The sequence below is a fragment of the Mesoplodon densirostris genome, chromosome X (assembly GCF_025265405.1).
Source record: "Mesoplodon densirostris isolate mMesDen1 chromosome X, mMesDen1 primary haplotype, whole genome shotgun sequence".
Classification (NCBI taxonomy): domain Eukaryota; kingdom Metazoa; phylum Chordata; class Mammalia; order Artiodactyla; family Ziphiidae; genus Mesoplodon; species Mesoplodon densirostris.
The window spans coordinates 90,378,676-90,396,929 of record NC_082681.1 but is presented as its reverse complement, the minus strand read 5'-3'; the positions used below and the strand labels follow the sequence as shown (position 1 = coordinate 90,396,929).

At 46.6% G+C, this 18,254-nt stretch overlaps 1 protein-coding gene across 1 annotated transcript in view; it reads right to left on the bottom strand.

Annotated features, from left to right (window-relative positions):
- ITIH6 (inter-alpha-trypsin inhibitor heavy chain family member 6) overlaps positions 1-17,269 on the bottom strand; it is a 40,796-nt gene extending 23,527 nt beyond the window's left edge. Inside the window, 8 exon segments of the mRNA XM_060088073.1 lie at positions 2,422-2,538; positions 7,022-7,027; positions 7,258-7,421; positions 9,581-9,828; positions 10,673-10,692; positions 10,694-10,784; positions 15,757-15,911; positions 17,168-17,269. Coding sequence (XP_059944056.1) covers positions 2,422-2,538; positions 7,022-7,027; positions 7,258-7,421; positions 9,581-9,828; positions 10,673-10,692; positions 10,694-10,784; positions 15,757-15,911; positions 17,168-17,269 — 903 coding nt within the window.
- Between the last annotated feature and the right edge of the window lie 985 nt (positions 17,270-18,254).

Below are 18,254 nucleotides of genomic sequence, written 5' to 3'. Positions count from 1 at the left end.
CAATTTTGCTGCATACAGAATTCAAAGTGAGTGGTTTTTTCCTTCAACACTTTGAATATTTCACTACACTCTCCTTTTCCTTGCATGGTTTCTCAAGAGAAATTCAATGTAATTCTTATTCCTGTTCCTCTATAAGTAAGATATTATTTTCTGTGGGCTTTTACAGGACTTTCTCTGTCTTTAATTTTCTGCAGGTCGAATAGGATATGCCTACATGCACATTTCTTGGTATTTATCCTGCTTAGTGTTCTCTGAGCTTCCTGGACCTGTGGTTTGATGGATGTAATTTATTTTGGAAAATTTGATTCTGTTATTCCTCCAAATATTTCTTTTGTTACTTTCTCTCTTTCTTTTCCTTATGGTATTCCCATTACACATGTTACACTTTTGTACATGTACACTGTTCTTGGATATTTTGTCTTTGTTTTTTTTTTTTAACATCTTCATTGGAGTATAATTGCTTTACAATGATGTGTTAGTTTCTGCTCTACAACAAAGTGAATCAGCTATACATATACATATATCCCCATATCTCCTCCCTCTTGCATCTCCCTCCCACTCTCCCTATCCCACCCCCCCATCCCACCCCTCTAGATGGTCACAAAGCACTGAGCTGATCTCCCTGTGCTATGCGGCTGCTTCCCACTAGCTATCTATTTTACATTTGGTAGTATATATAAGTCCAGCCACTTTCTCACTTCGTCCCAGCTTACCCTTCCCCCTCCCCGTGTCCTCAAGTCCATTCTCTACGTCTGTGTCTTTATTCCTGTCCTGCCCCTAGGTTCTTCAGAACCATTTTTTTTTAGATTCCATATATATATATATATATTTCATTCTTTTTTTCTCTTTGCTTTTCAGTTTGGGAAGTTTCTATTGTCATATCTTCAAGTTCATTGATTCTTTCTTTGGCCATGTTCAGTCTCCTAATGAGCCCACCAAAGGCATTTTTCATTCCTGTTACAGTGTTTTATATTTCTAGTATTCTTTTTAATTTTCTTAGGATATCCATCTCTGCTTAAATTTGCCATCTGTTCTTGTATGTTGCCCACTTTTCCCATTAGAACCCTTAGCATATTAGTCATACTTATTTTAAATTCCTGGTCTGATAATTTCTAAGCTCTGCCATATCAGTTTGGTTCTGATGCTTGATTCATTTCTTCAGATTGTGTTTTTCCTTTTAGCACTCTTTGTATATTTTTGTTGAAAGCCAGACATGGGGTATGAGGTAAAAGGAACTGAAGTAAATAGACCTTTAGTGTGAGGTTTTATGTTTATCTTGTTAGGAGTTAGGTTGTGTTTGTTGGTTGCTGCAGTTGTGGGTGTCAGAGGCTAAAAGTGTTTCTAGAGTCCTTGTTTTTGTTTCCTATGTTATCTTGGATTTCCCTAGAGACTCTTTCATAAATAGAGTACAGGCTTCCAGTTCTTTCAACTGTAACCTCCTGCTTTTACACAAGAACCCAGCTGATATGATGGTCATGCATGGGGGGAGGAGAAACATTCTATAGTTCTAGGATTAGGTCTCAGTCTTTTAGGGCACCTAGCTCCTGGAATATGCTCATCATAAGTTCTTTCAGCTTTTTTCCTGCCTTAGATGAAATGGGAAGACTAAAAAGGTTTGGAGTTGGGTATATCCCTTCCCATACATTAAAGGCTAGAGGAGACAGTTTTCAATACTTCCTTCTCCCAGTTTTGTTATATTCTCATAAAACACAAGTCAGTTAGCCTTAGGTCCCATGGGCTCTGTGGTTCAAAATGTCAAGGTAAAAAGGTTACACTGTCCCAAGACACTAGAACTCTATATTTCTAGAGCCCTAGAGTACGATGCTTTGAAACGCTGCATCCAGAAATTTATGGATTCAGGCTCTAAAGTAAAAATCTCTTTGAACTATGGCTCCAGGATTCTGTTTCAAGGGTGCTCTGGTAGGTGGGGTACAAGGCTGAAGCCTAGATGGACCCAAGACTCTATGGCTTCTAAGTACTATAAAACCAGTGCACTGTATTCTTCTGGCTATATAGTCAAACAAAACAAAACAAAGCAAAGCTGTGGCCCCTTGACAGTTCTGAATCTAAAATGACTACAGTTTTAATGTTTTTGACTCATGCTTTATGATGCCAGAGTACTCTAGTCCAAAGTCGCTATGACTCTGGGCCTTTATGAGACCTGGAGGTTTGTGGTTGAGGCTCTTGATGGGTTCAGGCCCCATACTCCTATATTTCAGTGTTCCTAGGATTCTGTGGCTCCATGTCTACGTGGCTCCTGATATGTAAGGTACCAAGACTCTAAGGTAAGCCTAGGCCTATAAGGTCCAAAGGTGATGGGATGGCAGGGTGTCTTGTCTCAGGGAATCACTGCACCAGCACTCTCTGCTTTCTGAGCTTTATAAATCAAGAGCAATGAACGATCCCCGGGGTCCTTGTTACCTGCTTCATTTTGGTACCAAACATGGAGCTGCTCGCGTCAATAACAAACACCACATTTTTCTTAACAGGTGGAAGGCTTCTGGGTGCAAACTAATGAACAAAATAGCCATCGCAAATCTGGAAAAAAAAGAATTGGAATCAACAAAAACTGTGAAAGCCAGACTAAATCAAGTCCCCTCTTATTTTGCTGCATAAAACCCTGCTCTTTTCCTTCCTAGGCCTTATCACATTTGCTATTAAATAGGCATTTGTGGGATTGTTTGCTCAATGTCCATCTCCTCCCCCAGAAGTGTATCTGTGCTGATCAGGCTGCCAGCCCAGGGCCTGCCCCTGAGCTGTGGAGAAAATGAGACTGGCTTGTGGCCCAAGGCTCCAGGGATCAGGATCTCTGTAATATGTGAGTTCCTGTCTGTGAGAGCTGGGCTTGCATAGTCTTGAGGGCCCCTAGGGACGTTTTGCCTGGGCTCCAGGAACTGAGAGTGTTGTTTTAACCTCCCTCTATAGAGTGAGCCTGAGGCCCGGCTCCATTGCTGCCAGGGGCTGGGAGTTTGCAGGGCCTCCCTCTCCTCCTTAAACCTCCTTTCTGCTGTTGCTGGGCAGAGCAGGGAGGGGAGGAGGGAGCAGAGGCTGGCTGAGCTATTTGTTCAGAGGGGATTGGTTAGACCAGGTGCAGATGTCTTGGGCTATCGGGGATATGATTGGCTGCTGACCCCCTTCCCCCACTCCATCTCTCCTTCTGCAGAGCCTGGGGCCTGGGACAGTTGAGGGAAGGGGAGGGGGAAGCTGGAAGGGCCCCCAGGACCAGTGGCAGCTCAGCCTAAGGAAGTATAGGCTTGCTGAGGGTCTGTGCTGCCCAGGAGCCTGAAGCAAGCTCTGTCCTGGGATAACCAGCTTATTTTCCTCTCAGCCCTTCAGGCATTCTCTGGTCACAAAGCTGGACACACTATCTCCTCCCATCTTGGAGGGCGGGAGGGGGGTGGTGGAGAGCAGGAAGGAGATGGGAGGACATCTTGCTCTTCCCCTCCACCCCAGCCTTTGAATTAATTCACAAGCACAAGCGTAGGCTTTGTCTGCACTTATTTCTGACCCTCTACAGCAGTTCCCCAAGCCCTGGGTCAACCATCCTGCAACTGCCCAAGCCGCAGGCAGAGTCCAGCTGTCCTTCTGTGTTCTTCCCATACCTGGGTAGGTGAGAGCTTCTGGGAAAATCACATGCCTACCTCTCCATGGTCCCAGGCTCACCAGTGGTCCCACACCTCACATCCTATTGTATAAACCAGAGGCATGACCCAGGTCACCAACCTCTCACACTCCCTTCAGCTGTCATGCCACCCCATTCTCAGGAAATGCCTCCCCTCCCTCTTCATGAAAAAATTAAGGGCCCCAGGCCATGTCCCTTGGAATGCCCACCCCACCCTTTCGCAGGGTCCACACACCTATATGCCTCCTCCCTCTACTGAAAGACAAAACAATCCTTCCCTGACCCCATGCATGCCCAGCCTCCAGTACCTCCTCCACTAGCCAGACTCCTACTCTCCAACCCAGCCCATGCACCCAAATGTGTCTTCTTTAGAGTTTAAAAATGTTGGTGTCTTTTCCATCCACTAAGACAACCTCCTTTCATCCCGATCCCACCCAAACTTCAAATCAGCTCCTTTCTTCCCGGTAGCATGCCAAGGTAATGAACTCAACAGCTGCAATGATCTTCTCACCTCCGGTTTACTCCTCTGCCCACTGCACACTGGCTCCCACCCCCACCGCTGATCCATCTCTCACCAAAGGTAGCAACGACCAGTTGGTTGGAAAGCTCAGTGGGTGTATTGCAGTTCTCATCAGACTGCACCTCCCTGATATATTTCACAATTGACAATCACTTCTGCTCCTCAGAAGAATCTTTCCCCCTGGGATCCAGAGAGGATGAACACTCCTTATTCTCCTACCAGCTCTCAGGCCCATCGGATTCAGTTTCTTTCTTCAGCTCCATTTCCCCCCATCCCTTAAACAGTGTTGCCTAATATATGTCTGTCATGGCATGCAAAGAAAATGATTACGTTTGTGTAGCACAATGGATGGAAGTGGTGGGGATTTACCGCCATGAATAGGCTGATGGCAGCTCATGGAGCCAGATACCCCAAGGGCTGTGGAGATCAATAGCACCTACCTTAGCAACTGCCATCCTGGATCTGCTCTTCTGGATCTATACATTTGGCCTGGGTCACCTCCCTAGCTCTCTTGGATTCAACTCCTGTATCTCCACTGCTGACCCCACAACTCTTTCCCCAGTCCAATGCTCTTCACACTTCCCCCTCCACAACTTCATACCCACTCACCACTGGACCTGTTCCCTTGGATGGCTGAAGACTCCAATGTATGCTGCCCAAACAACAAATTCATTACCTTCCTCCCATCTCACCCTTGTGTATCTTTGTCATTTAGAGGCACCATCATCCACATGGTCACTCCAGACACAAACCTGAGTGTCACCCCTGAATCCTCCTGTGTCCCTCACTCCTCACATCCAACCGGCAACAAATTCATGCTGGTTTGATCTGCTGGATATGTCGCAGGCCCAACCCTCCTCACCATCCCAAACTAATGAAGCCCAAATTTAGGGCTCCTTTCCCTCTGGTTTCCCTGCTTCTCCTGGGACCCCTCCCATCCATGCATCGTTGCAGCAGCTGCACGGTCTGGTGTTTCTAAACACAAACCTCATAGCGTCATTCCCTCTCAGGGCTCCCTGGGCATGTTCAACATAAATTTTATGTTCCTTATCAAGCCCCTGCAGCACTCATGGCCTTCAGTCTCACCTCTTAGCATTTCTTGGGCCTCAAATCAACACTCCAGGAACTCCAATCCACTTGTCGTTCCCTACACACCCCTGGATATTCCCAGCCTCCATTCTTTGTATCATGCAGCCCTCAGTTTACTAGACTGCCTTTGCCTTCTGAGAGCCCCCTTCCCAACTTGGTACACTTCTTTGAATTCTTTACGACCCAGGTCAGGCTCCCTGACCTCCTCACCCCTCATGATGGCTTCCATCATACTTATGTTGTCATTGACAAAGCACTTCTCATCTTGTGTCATTCTCGTGTCTCTCTGTTTCACCTGGAGACAGTGAATAAGTTCTGTGTGTGATTCACTTCAGGGTTCCTGACATCAGCCAGCAGTGGGCATAATGGATTAGGTGCCCATGGAGTGAGTGTGTTGGGCTTTGAAAGGCGAGCATCCTCAAGTAAAATGGTAGGTGAACTGAGGGGTTCTTGGTTGGAGGATGCAGGAATCATAGCACACAGTGGATGGGAGTATCAGTCGTACTATTTAATGTCTAGTTCCATCTGTTCTATCTGTATCTTTACTCCAGGCAATGGTGGAGAGGTAAAGAATGAACAAGCAGACAATGCCTCAGCTCACATGTGCACGCACACGCGCACACACACAGACACACGCACACACACACACACAGCCCAGAACACCAGGTTAAGGCCCTGCTGCCACCTACTGGCATGATACCCTCAGCTCCTATTCTGAGAGAGTGAATTCCTTCTATTCCCCTTACACAACAGGCCTCTGTCATACCTCTGTGCCTCTGCATATGCTATTCCCCTCTCTCTGCATGCCCTCCCCTTCATCCTATCGGCCCAGGTGGGGGTAAAGTCTATTCAGTTTGCCTATGCTAATTTAAAGGCCAACTCGTTCATGAAGGCTCTCGTGAAACCCTCCTCAGTGGTATGCATACGTAACCCATTACAGATTAATACACAGCCCTTAGAACCTTTTATGACTGCTCTGGCTCTATGTATCGGGTTACCTCAGGATGGGACATTTCCAAAGGGAGATGAGGGGCTGTGTCCAACTCATTCCTGACTTCCCAGAGTCACTGAGGGCGGGACTGGGCTAAAGCAGTTTCCTGCTTGATGGAGAGGAGTCCACATATGAATGAATGAATGAATGAATAAGTAAGTGCATGAGGAGAGGTGTAACCAAAGCACTATATTAGCCCAGAACAGAGAGAGGAATTGTAAGTGGGGTGGGGTCATCATGGAGGTGGCACTGAAGCAAGGTTTTCAGGGATGAGGAGGACACTTACCAGTGGAAAAAGGAGGGAGAAGACATTCCCAGGGTGGCAGATAGTATGAGCACATACTCAGGCACAGATGACTGGCAGGTTCAGGTGCTTTGGGACATTGGTGTGTGGTGTGGCGTAGTGTGGGGCAGCTGGAGGATGGTTTGTGTGCTGGAGGTAGTGAGAGGTGTGGTGGGAGAAGCAGGCTGGGACCAGACATCTCAGGCTGCCATGCAATTGTTGTTGTCAAGCCAAGCGTCCCGGATCAGCCTCTATCCGTCTGGTAGAGCCTGAAGGGACCTCTTCACATTCTTTGTGAGTGTGTGAGCTCAGAATTTAAGGGCTCCCTGTTTAGGCAAATGGCTCAAGTGAGGCAAAAAGAATTTTTAAAACTTAGAGACATCCAGAAAGCCCAAGGGGCCATGAGAGTATCAGAGCTGCAGAAAGTGTGAGAGACTAATCACTGGCCAATGGTTCCTTTCCAAAAGGTCTGGTTAAGAGTGGGCTATGACTTGCTTCAGTTAGGAATGTATTCACCTGGATCTTGATTCAGTTTATGCACTTCCGGGTCTCCAACGCTTTGGGGGACACATGTGCCTCACCAGGTGTGAAGTCATGTGTCGCTACACACCGTCCTGTCCGTGTTCACTAGTCCTCACTGATCCCTAGGGAGAAACAAACGCACACCTTGGGGAGGCCAGCGCCTTGTTTCCCAGGCCTGTCCGACTGCAGAGCCCACGTGCTTTCCATTCCCCTGGCCCTCCGTCCTGCACGTCTCCAACGATGTCCTCCATGACTACATCATACTGGGCCACGAAGTCGGCCCTGATGCCTGAACCGGAGAAGGCAGACTGGTCTTGCAGTGTCGCGCAGAAGGTAATTCGGACACTGGTCTCTCCCCTCTCAATCCTGGTGGATGGGGGTGAGTCAGCCTCACCTGCATGGGTGGGGAGGGGGTAGGTGGGATGGAGAGCTCGCCAGGCAGAAAGCCAGGTAAAGGGACATCAAAAGAGGCAATATCTGGGGAGGGTGAGAAGTAAGCCCTGCACCACCTGCTGTTCCTTTGGCCTGCAACGCCCCTCCACCCGCCCAGATGCTACATTCCTCTCCCAATCCTACAACCAGCTCCCCCTACTCTGCCTCTTCCACGGGCCCAGCCTGACAGACCCAGCCCCCACTCAGCTCCCAGCCTCTGGCAGCCTGGCCCTCACTCACAACTTCATCCTGGCTCATTTGCCATCCATCCCGCAAGCCCAGTCTCTGGAGGAGTGTCACGTCCCCAGGAGCCTGGATCTCCTCCCGGAGAGACCGTGTCGTGTGTGTTGTGGAGAGAGACAGATACACAGTCAGGGCCTCGGTCTCCTCCCATGCCCCTTACTGCTGTGGGAAACTGCAGCCCAGCAACGTTCTCTTCTAGATAGAATTTCATGTGTTTCCTCCCCGCTCTGGCTTCTTGACTCTCAGAATCACGTGTGTGAATAAGACTTTTAGAGCCTCATGAAATCACAGATGAACTTCTGGTCCCGGATGTTTGCTGAGCTGGCCACAAGATCAACTCCTCTGGAATTTCAGCCCAAGACAAATGTCCATTTAGACATGCCTCTGTGCCTCCTTTTTTCCAGAAAATGGAAACTAGGGAATTCTGCTCCCCGCCCCCCTTTCCTGCTACAGCTGTCAGGAAGCTTAGGGGCAAACTGAGCCCCCATACTCTCTGAGGCATCTGCTTACATACATTCCCTTGGCTTCCTTCCTTTCAGAGGTCTTTGTTCTGTTTTATCCCCACAGGATTGGCTCTCCCCTCCGTTTTAACCTTTAAGGAGAAGGGGGGAGGGAGCTGCCATTTATAGCTTAGGGTTTAAGCATGCAGGCTCCAAGGACTCAGATGCTGCCTGTGGGCCCCTGGACAAGTTATTCACACTCTCTAAGCCTCAGGCTCCTCATCTGTAGCACGGGAAGGATAATAGCTCCTCTTTCATAGACAGTGTTTGTGCAAATTCAATGAGATCATTTATGTAAAGCACTTGGAACCATACTTGGATCTTAGTAAGTGCTCGATAATGCTAATGATTACAGTTATCATCAGGTCTTCATTACTCTGTACCAGTGATTTGCAGAGAGGAATTTTCTCAAATTCTCACAGTGGTCCTGCGCCATCGATTGCACGTCCTCATCGTACAGACGGGAAAACTGAAGCAGAGCCAGTGAGTGATTTGCCTGCTGCCCCACCTTTGGAGAAGGTCAAAGCTGGGATTTGAACCCAGGTCTGTGTCTGTCTCTCTCTTGTCTGTATTCCATACTGTCTCTCTGGGTCAGCAGGGTCCAAGTAGGTAGGACATCCGAAGCTAAACAGATTAGTGAGAGTGGCCATGTGACATGGGTGATTTCTCTGTGCCTGTCCACTTGTCCCTCAGCGGAGGCGTCTAGGCCGGATCTGTGGTTCTCCAATATGACTGGACATCAAGTTCGCTTGCAAATGGGTTAAAAGGATAGGTTCCTGGGCCCCTCCCCAACCTCCTGAAGCAGACTTCAGGAGGGTGGGGTCCAAGAATCTGTATTCTCACAGCTCACATAACGATTCTGCTGTAGCCAGCGTGGCCTTCAAACACCTTGAGATGAAAAAACAAACACCTTGAGATGAAGTTTGAAGCAAGCTTGGCAGCCAGGCCATCTCTCTGGCATACAGGGCCTGAAATGATGTCCTCTGGGGCAGCCTGCACTTCACACTGTCCTCCCATTGCCCTTCCATTCTCAGTGGTGATTCCAGAGGAAAGTAACTGTGGGCTCTGAATCTCTTAGCATTGCCAACATATGATTTCATGGAGCTGACCCAGCAACCCCTTCTCCACTTTTTACAATTTCCGGAGGGAAATCACCACTGCGGGAAATGTGGGACTTGTTGGTTTCACACAGCTTGCAAGGATGAAACCAAGTTTGTAACCGAAATATTTTCAACTCTAAACATGCTCTCTTCTCCTTGTTTGAATGGGAAAGGAACCTAGGGCAGAAGTGGTATTAGAGAGAAGCAGAGGCAAAAGGGGCAGCTTCCCATTTAGGGAAGGCCAGTCTTATGGTTGACCTGTAGTGCTGCTCACATACTTGTGTGGGTGTTGGTGTGCAGGCGGCTGGTCCTCAGAGGTGGTACGTGAAGATATCCAATGCCTGTCTTTTCTGACACTGTGATCTCTACACTCAGCCTTGTCACCAATTGTCGGGGTCTCAGGCTCACCACCAGCTGGTACTGGTCCTGGTGCCGCTGCAGCAGCTCCTCGTAGGTGAGAAAAAAAGTCACCTTTGTGGCTGTTGCCAGGCTGGTGAAGATGTGAAACTTCTCTGATTCTCAGTCCCTGGTCTTGAAAGGGAGGAGGATGAAAGAGATGGGATCTCGTGAGGAGGAGGGGAGCTGTTAGATGACCTAGTTCGGCTACCCCCTCTCTGGGCCCAGCAGACCTGGCCAGGCTTCTGTTTCAACTAAGTCCCTTGACCACAGTTAGTTATTCACTCCCCCACTTGTTAAACTGTCTCTCTCCCTCATTCATCCTCTTAAATATTCTGCCTAAGAAATTCTATCACAGGCAGCTTACCCATAAGGAAACTATGTTAGTGAAAATCTGAATCTACAATAAAACAACAAGGGACTAATGATTTGTTTTATAAAAAGAGGTTTCAACTTACACACAATGCCTCTTTCCCTTCAAATAACCCCTCACGCCCACCCCTCCCCCATGCTTTAGACTAAGCTTGTTTATATGGCATTAATTCCTCAGTATGCAGTAACCAAACCTAAAGTTTCCGTGCTTGATGAAACTCTTTTGGAGGCTGGGAGGAAACATTGAAGGAAGACAATACACTTCTGCCAGCAGAATGGAACTCAGTTAGGAAACAGGATTTGATTTAGAGAAATCTCACTTGAACATAACCTTACCGGAAGATGCCAGTTCTTAAATAAGCCACATCCTGCTGGCAGGAGGAAAGTGGAAGTAGTGAAGTAAACTCCCATTTATTGAACACCTACTCTCTTATAGGTTTTGCTATTCATTAACTCACCTCATCTTCATGTAATCCTATGAAGTAGAGATCATTATCCCCACTTTACAGAGGTAGAGATTGAGGCCAAGTGAGAACATGTGTAAGCCCCTGATCACACACCTAAGATGAACTTGTCATGTTTCAGACTGGTTGGAGTCTTACCTGATGCCTACATGAGCAGCTATTTTTTCCTTGCTGATGGGCTTCCTCATAGATTTTCTTTGCCTGGTGCTTCTCTTTGACTTCTGCAATGTAGACTTTATTGTTGGTGGTCCTGATGGAGCAGGAAAGAGGAAGGACAGACAGAAACAGAGAAAGGAAAAAAGAGACGGTCAGTCACATAGACAGAAAGAGACATACAAAGAAGATGGAGGAGGAGGATAAGGGATGGGGGGAGAAAAAGAGCAAAATAGAACTGTGAAGCCAGAGTGAGAGAAGGAAGAAGAGAAGAAGGAGAGTCCAGGGAGCTAAAACCAGGTGAAGCAGTTATCATTATCTCCATTTGTCAGGTGGGGAAATAGAGACCACACAGTTGGTATATGGTTGATTTGGTGTTAGGACTTTATGTTTTCCAAAGTGTTGAATGAATTCCATGTTTTGGTACATAAAATAATTTTAGGTGGAACACAACTGAACATTTTTATTACAATTGTTATATATTTACTGTAATGTGCATTAAAATATAAGTAGCACGTTGAACACATGAGCTCAAGGATATTGTTACTTAAGATAAGCCTAACTTAGGTAATCTTAAGTGTATCTATTTACAGAAACTATAGCAAGTAACTAATATGGTGGGTGGCACAGGCAGTAAAAATTGTCAAAGCGGAATGCAAATTGCTGCAGAGGCATCTGAGATTGACCAGGGAAGGGACCTTGACATTAGTGGGCTCAGAGAGCAATGAGATACTAATTCAAACTTGTTTTACCCCAGTTTTTCCTATTGCTCTAAGGAAGGTAATAAGGTATAAACGAGTTCAAAGAAGGGAGGAAGCACTTTTGCCCAAGTCTTCCAGAAAAGGTCCTAGAGGAGGTGGCCTTGGTGTTGGGGGAGTTCAAATTAGGGAAGATTTGGACAGATGATCATCACTGGCCATGCCTCCTCAGTCTCCTTTGTTGGCTCCTTCTCTTCTTGATTCTAATTCTTTGGAACTTTCCACAGTCACTCTCTAGGTAAGGTCGTCTAGTCTCATGGGTTTAAATATCATTTGCTCACAGATGACTCCCAAATCTGTATCTCTAGTGTGGACCTGTCTCCTGAACTCCAGACCTATATATTGCTTACTTGACATTTCACTAGCATTTCCAATAGGCACCTAAAGCTTAACATATCCCAAACTGAGTTCCTTGTATCTCCCCCACCTCCCAAATCTGCTCCTCCCTTGGTTTTCCTTATCTCAGGAAATAGTTGTTTGGCTGGAAATCTTAGAGTCATGCTTGTTGACTCCCTTCTTCCTCTCATACACCACTTCTAATCCATCAGGGAATTTTGACCCTATCTTTAGATATGTCCACAATCTGATTACTTCTCCCCACACCCACAATTACTACCCTAATCCAAACTACCAACATTTCTTGCTTGGATAAACGCAGCAACCTACTAACTGGCCTCCCTCTTTAAAGCCTTGCCTCCTTATTACCTGTTCTCTTCACAGCAGTCAGACAGATCCTAGATCCTGTTAAATCCTAAATCAGACCATGTCCCTTCTTTGCTCAAAAGTGTCTCTGGCTTTTGTCTCAAATCAGAGTAAAGGCCAAAGTCCTCACCAGGGCCTCCATGGTCCTATACTATCTGGCTCCCTGTCACCTCTTTAACCCCATCTCCTCCTTCTCTTCACCTTATTCATTATTCTCCAGCCACCAAGGCCTCCTTGCTGTTTCTTGAGTTTTTTCAGCACACTCCTGTTTAAGAGCCTTTACAATTGATGTTCCATTTGTTTGGAACACTCTTCCTCCAGATATTGGCAAATCTTATACTCTCTCTTCTTTCAGGTCTTTGTTCAAATGTCACTTCCTCAGAGATACATCCTTGATCACTCCTAAACAGCCCCTTCCCACTCACTCTTTATCTCTCTTGCTCTACTTTCTATTTCTTTGTAGCACGTATCCATACACTGACATATACTTCCTTGTTTATTTTTCCCTTATCTGCCTTCTCCATTGGACTGTAAGCTCCTTGAGGGCAGGGATTTTGTCTGTATTAATTGCTGCTGTATCCCCAGTACTTGGAATGCTGCCTGGCACATAGTAGGCACTCAACAATTATTTGTGGAATGGGCTTTCCATACAGACAGCAGGAAAGCACAGGGACCATGTTTCAGAGAAGAGCAAGTAGTTAGATTTGGCTGGAACAGAGAGGTAGGGAAAGGAGTTATGGAGAGAAGTTTGGAGTGGTTGTGTAGGCCTAGAGAATAAAGGGCTTTGAACACTACACTCAATGAGCTCATATGACAGTGAAGACTAGATATGGAGAATGGGAGTCCAAGATAAATCTTGAAGGGGGGGAATGGGTCAGAGCTGGTCTTTGAGGAGTGATAGATAGTTCCTTGTCCTAGAGAATATTACTGCAACTCTGTAAGCGGCAGGAACAACAGTCTCTATTTTACAAATGGAAGGCACAGGTACTGGGGGTGGTTGGGGTAGAATGAAGTTATTTGACCAAAGCAGCAGTTTCTAGAAACACTTGAGGAGGATGTGCAACCCGCAGAAAAGACCACTCAGGTGGGAAGTGTTTCTAGGCAGCTGAAACAGACGATTGCTGTGGCTGGGCTCATGTGGGGGTGGGCTGGGCTGGCACTGCCCCAAGGTCTCCTGGGGGTTGTGGGGGTGTAGGGGTGGCTGGTCTGGCAGCAGCACACTGGGGCCTCTGTGTGTGTGCTGCCTCCAGCAAGCATACTTTCCATGGAGTCTGCCCAAAACATTTCCTCCAGCCTGCTTTGCTTAATTAAAAAAATTATTTTGGAGTTTTTTCTATTAGAGCAAAAATCCACATTCTGTCTGGCTGCCTAGCTCTTGTATCATTTGACCAGCAACCTCTCTGTTGAGCCCCCATACTTCAAACCCATGCTGTCTTTTTTGCCTTTGATCTTCCTGGATCACCCACACACAGTGATCCTGGTCCCTTCCAGTCTTACCCATATGGAAATCCTGTTTCCAGGAAGCTTTCTTTGACTACCTCACCACCTCTCCCATGAACTACCTTGTCAGGGGCACACTGCCTACCTCCTCCAACCTTTCCTCTCTTCGGGGGAGTGCCATCTGTCCATCAAGGCCAGGAGGTTCCTGATGACAAAGCTCAGTCTCTAGGGCTGCTGTTAACAGAGGCTTACAGATTGTTTATAGCACAAAGCCCACCTCTGGTGAGGGGGTCTGAGCAAAGGCCGAAACTCTGCACATGCTGGTCTCATTCATCTGCTAAATCTGAGTCACTCTTCCCAAATCGGGGCCATTTTCTAATTCACACTAAGGTGTTATATGAGCTCATGAGGCCCCACCAAGCTTCTCCTTATCTGCTCCTCCTCTCACGTTTACCATCTCAAAGAAGGCACTGTCATCTACCAGGTCGGACAAGCTGAAATCAGATGGGCACCTTCTATCTTTACTTACTCCCCACATGTATGCACCAAGTTGTTTCTCCCTCCTTATGGTCTCTCAAATCCCAACCCCACTGCACTGTTCCAGCCCTCAGCAGCCCTTATGCAGATATTGCCCCAGGCTCCTTACTGAGCTCCCTGCTTCCCAGCTGGCCTTTCCAGCCCACCCCACCTCACTATTGTCACTCCTTGCTTAAAACCTTGCCATGTCTCCTCATTATGGGCCACAGTTATTTCTAAAGTGGAGTGCACACACTCTGGGGGTGCTAGAGTGTGTACACTCCAACACACACTGAGGGAGTGGGAAAACAGTGTTAACACTCTACTTATAGGGTTTTCTCCTACATTGTCTACGTACATTTTTGCATATGCTTCATAATGTACCTAATATATTTGCTCAGTAGTATATTTATAGACTTTATAAATTAATAAATAATATATATTTGGGAAGTACATGATCAATTTTTTCCTGATGGGCGTGCAAACACATAAGATGGTTTGGAGACCATCAAGTAAGGGCCACGTGCTTGGTCTGGCATTGGCAGCCCTCTACCACCTAGTCTTTCCTTACCTCTCCAGTCTCAATTTTGACCACTCTCTACCTCTGCTTGTGCCCTACACTCTGGTGACACTGAAGTCCTTCCAGTTCCCCTAATGAGGAAACATTTATTCATGTGCTCCTTTTGCCTGGATTCTCCAGCCCTGCCCTCAGCCTGCTTGCCCGATGAACAGCTTATATTTTGAACCTCAGTTTAGGTGTCATCTTTGTGAGGCTTTCTCTGCATGGGGCTGGGGAACTGACCACTGTCTCCTGGTAGGCCTCGCTATTCCCACCATCCCGCATTCACGTTTCTCTTTCTTCCCAGCATACTTTATTAAAATTATCTGCTTTCATTTTTATTTCCCCCATTAGACTGTGAACTCTTTGGGAGCAGGACCATGTACAATTCATCTTCCTTTTTCCATAATACCCAGCTCAGTGTAAATCAAACAGTCAGCATCAGGAAATGTTTGTTAAAAAAATAATCAAGCGAATATTATCAAGGAAATATTATCTGCCTGCCACTAATTTTAGCATATATTTTCACATATATTAGCTCATTTAATCCTTTCAGGTGGGTTTTAATTTATTTTTAATTTATTTTATTTATTTATTTATTTTTGGCTGCGTTGGGTCTTCGTTGCTGGGTGCAGGCTTTCTCTAGTTGTGGCGAGCGGGGCTGCTCTTCGTTGCAGTGCACGGTCTCCTCATTGCAGTGGTCTCCCTTGTTGCAAAGCACGGGCTCCAGCTGTGCGGGCTTCAGCAGTTGTGGCTCGTGGGCTCCAGAGCACAGGCTCAGCAGTTGTGGCGCACGGACTTAGCTGCTCCGTGGTATGGGGGATCCTCCCGGACCAGGGCTCAAACCCATGTCCCCTGCATTGGCAGGCGGATTCTTAACCACTACACCACCAGGGAAGCCTGGTGGGTTCTAATTTTATCCCCATTTTACAGATGTGTAAAATGAGACTCTGATAAGTGACATGATTTGTCCTGAGTCCCATAGCTGGCAGACCCAGGATTCAAACTCAAGAGTGCATGCTCTTTATCACTATGCTCTGCTGAAAGAATGAACAAAAGAATGAATAAAACAGTGAGTTTGGAAGCAGACTTACATGGTGAAATTGGAGATAAAGGTGAGACGAGGCAGATCCAGGTCAAAAATGACTTCATGAGCCTTGGCATGAGGACTGAACAGGACAGAGGTGACCAAGGTGTGGGCGTAGCGGGAAACCACAGTAGAATGCATGGAATAGCTTTTCATCAGCAGCTGAGGGAAGACAGGGAGGTGGGTTAGGTAGACTCTATCCTTGGCCTACATGCACTAGTACCCAGGACTCCTGGACAGGCCTCAAGGTACAAGTGGAGAAACTGAGGCCCAGAGAGGGAAAACAGCCTCTGTCATTCATTTTGTGGATCTGCCTAATATTTCAGTGAGCTTTACCAAGTCTCAGACCCAAAGGCTCACAGAGGATCACAAATCAAGGGACCTCTGGACAAGTGCTTCTCCAACTTTAATGTGCACATGAATTTCCTGGACATCTTGTTAAAATGAAGATTCTGATTTAGCAAGTCTGGGGTGGGGACTGAGATTCTAACTTTGTAACAAACTCCCAGGTGATGTTGATGCTGCTGGTCTATGAATTTTACTTTGAGTAGCAAGGCTTTAGAATACCACAGTGGCTGTCATTCATTGAGCTCTACTTTGTGCAAGACACTGTGATATATGTGTCTATAACTATATCTATATCTATTCCCTTTTTAGGAACTCAAGTGTAAAGGATTGCACCTGGGGACTTCCCTGGAGGTCCATTGGTTAAGACTCTGCACTTCCACTGCAGGGGGCACAGGTTTGATCTGGTTGGGATACTAAGATCTCCCATGTCACACGGCGGGGCCAAAAGGAAAAAAAAAAAAAAGAATTGCACCTGATAAGTACAATCAGACACTGAAAGCGTGATAAGCATTTGGCATCCATGATCTTATTTAATCCTCACATCGGCTCTATGGGCTACATAATATTATTGTTCATATTTTATGGATGTGTTAACTGGGCCCAGAGCCTGAGGCCGCACAGCAAGTAACATATCGATCTTTTTCCTGACCTTTTCTGAAGCCATGATCCCTTCATCTACCCACACGTCTAGTTCATTCTCAGTGTGGGGCAGAGGGAAATGAAGGCATTTGGGATCAGATGGACCTAGAATCAAATTCTGGTTCTGCCACCTCTTAACTGTGTCAATCCCTGAGCCTCAGTTTCCTCTTCTATAATAGTAGATAGCTTAGCTATCTACTTAGCTATAATAGTAGAGTTTAGCTTACAGGGATGCTATAAGGACTAAATGAAATAATAACTCTAAAATCCCTGGTGGAGCACCTGACATATGCTCAGAAAATAGTAACTCTTTCCTCTGGCCCTAGTTTCCTAGGACTGAGAAAGCAGACCAAATAGCCTTCCGCTGTTGCCCCCAAGGAGCTAATTTCCTTGCAAATCCTGGAGCTCTGTTCCCTCATCCCAGATCTAACCTTTGTGCTTGATGAGGAGGGCCCAGAAGGTCCCTGGCATGTCAGTTCCAGGAGAATGGTCAGCAAAAAGCTGATACGGATGAGGCATCTCCACTGAGACATGATGCCACCTCTGGCCCGGGGCTGTTGTTCACATCCAGAAGGTCTGAGCCCAATCTCCAAACTCGTGCTCTTTTAAGCCTTCAGGTATCCCTTCTCTTGAGAGGAAGGGACTATCCTGAAGGGTGGGGAAGACTCTGAATGTGGCATTGAATCCACACAAGCCAGGATTGTCCAAGAGCTGGGGTTGGCATCTTGCCTGGAGAGGGGCCAGTTCCATGCCTCCGTTTTCCCCATCATCCAGCTGTAAGATGAATGGAAACTAAACATACTAAAGTTCTGGGTCTGTCTATTTGCTGTGTTGGCCCAGGGTGGGGTTTTTCTTTCCTATAAACATCCACAGGAGCCCGGTAACTGAGGCCAGAGAAAGGTCACTTAGCACTGATCATCTTAAAAAGTAGCTGATATGAGAGAGGGGTTGGTGGAGCAAGGCCCCAATCCTGGTCCTTTCTGGCATGGATTTTAGCCTTGAGACAGGAAGGATTTACTTAGGGTCCCATAAAAATGGACTCTTACAGATATGAGCCTTACAATCTGCAGAATATTCAGAGGCCAAGACAGGCTAAGGTAGGACTGAGAAAATAAGATAGTGGTTCAAAATAGAACTACTGGACTCAGACCATCTGGGTTTGTCTCAGTTCTGCCACTTACTGACAGTGTAATATTGTGAAATTTAATTAATTGCTCTGCAGCCTCAGTTTCCTTACCTATAAAAAGAGAATAATAATAGCATCTATTTCATAAAGTTGTTATGAAGTTTAAAAAAGGTTGTACTTTCAGAATGCTTGGCACATGGTAAGCATTCAGTAAACATTAGCTGCTAGGACTAGAGCTGGATGAGGCCTGATTGATCTCAAAAGTATGGGAAGCTCCCTGTCCCTCCGGAGACCTAGGTGGGGGAGGGGTGGGGAGATGCTCAGTTGATGGGGGTCAGTCTGTCTGTGGGCACCCAGAGATGCTCTGGACTGTGTCTACAGGAACTGTGGAG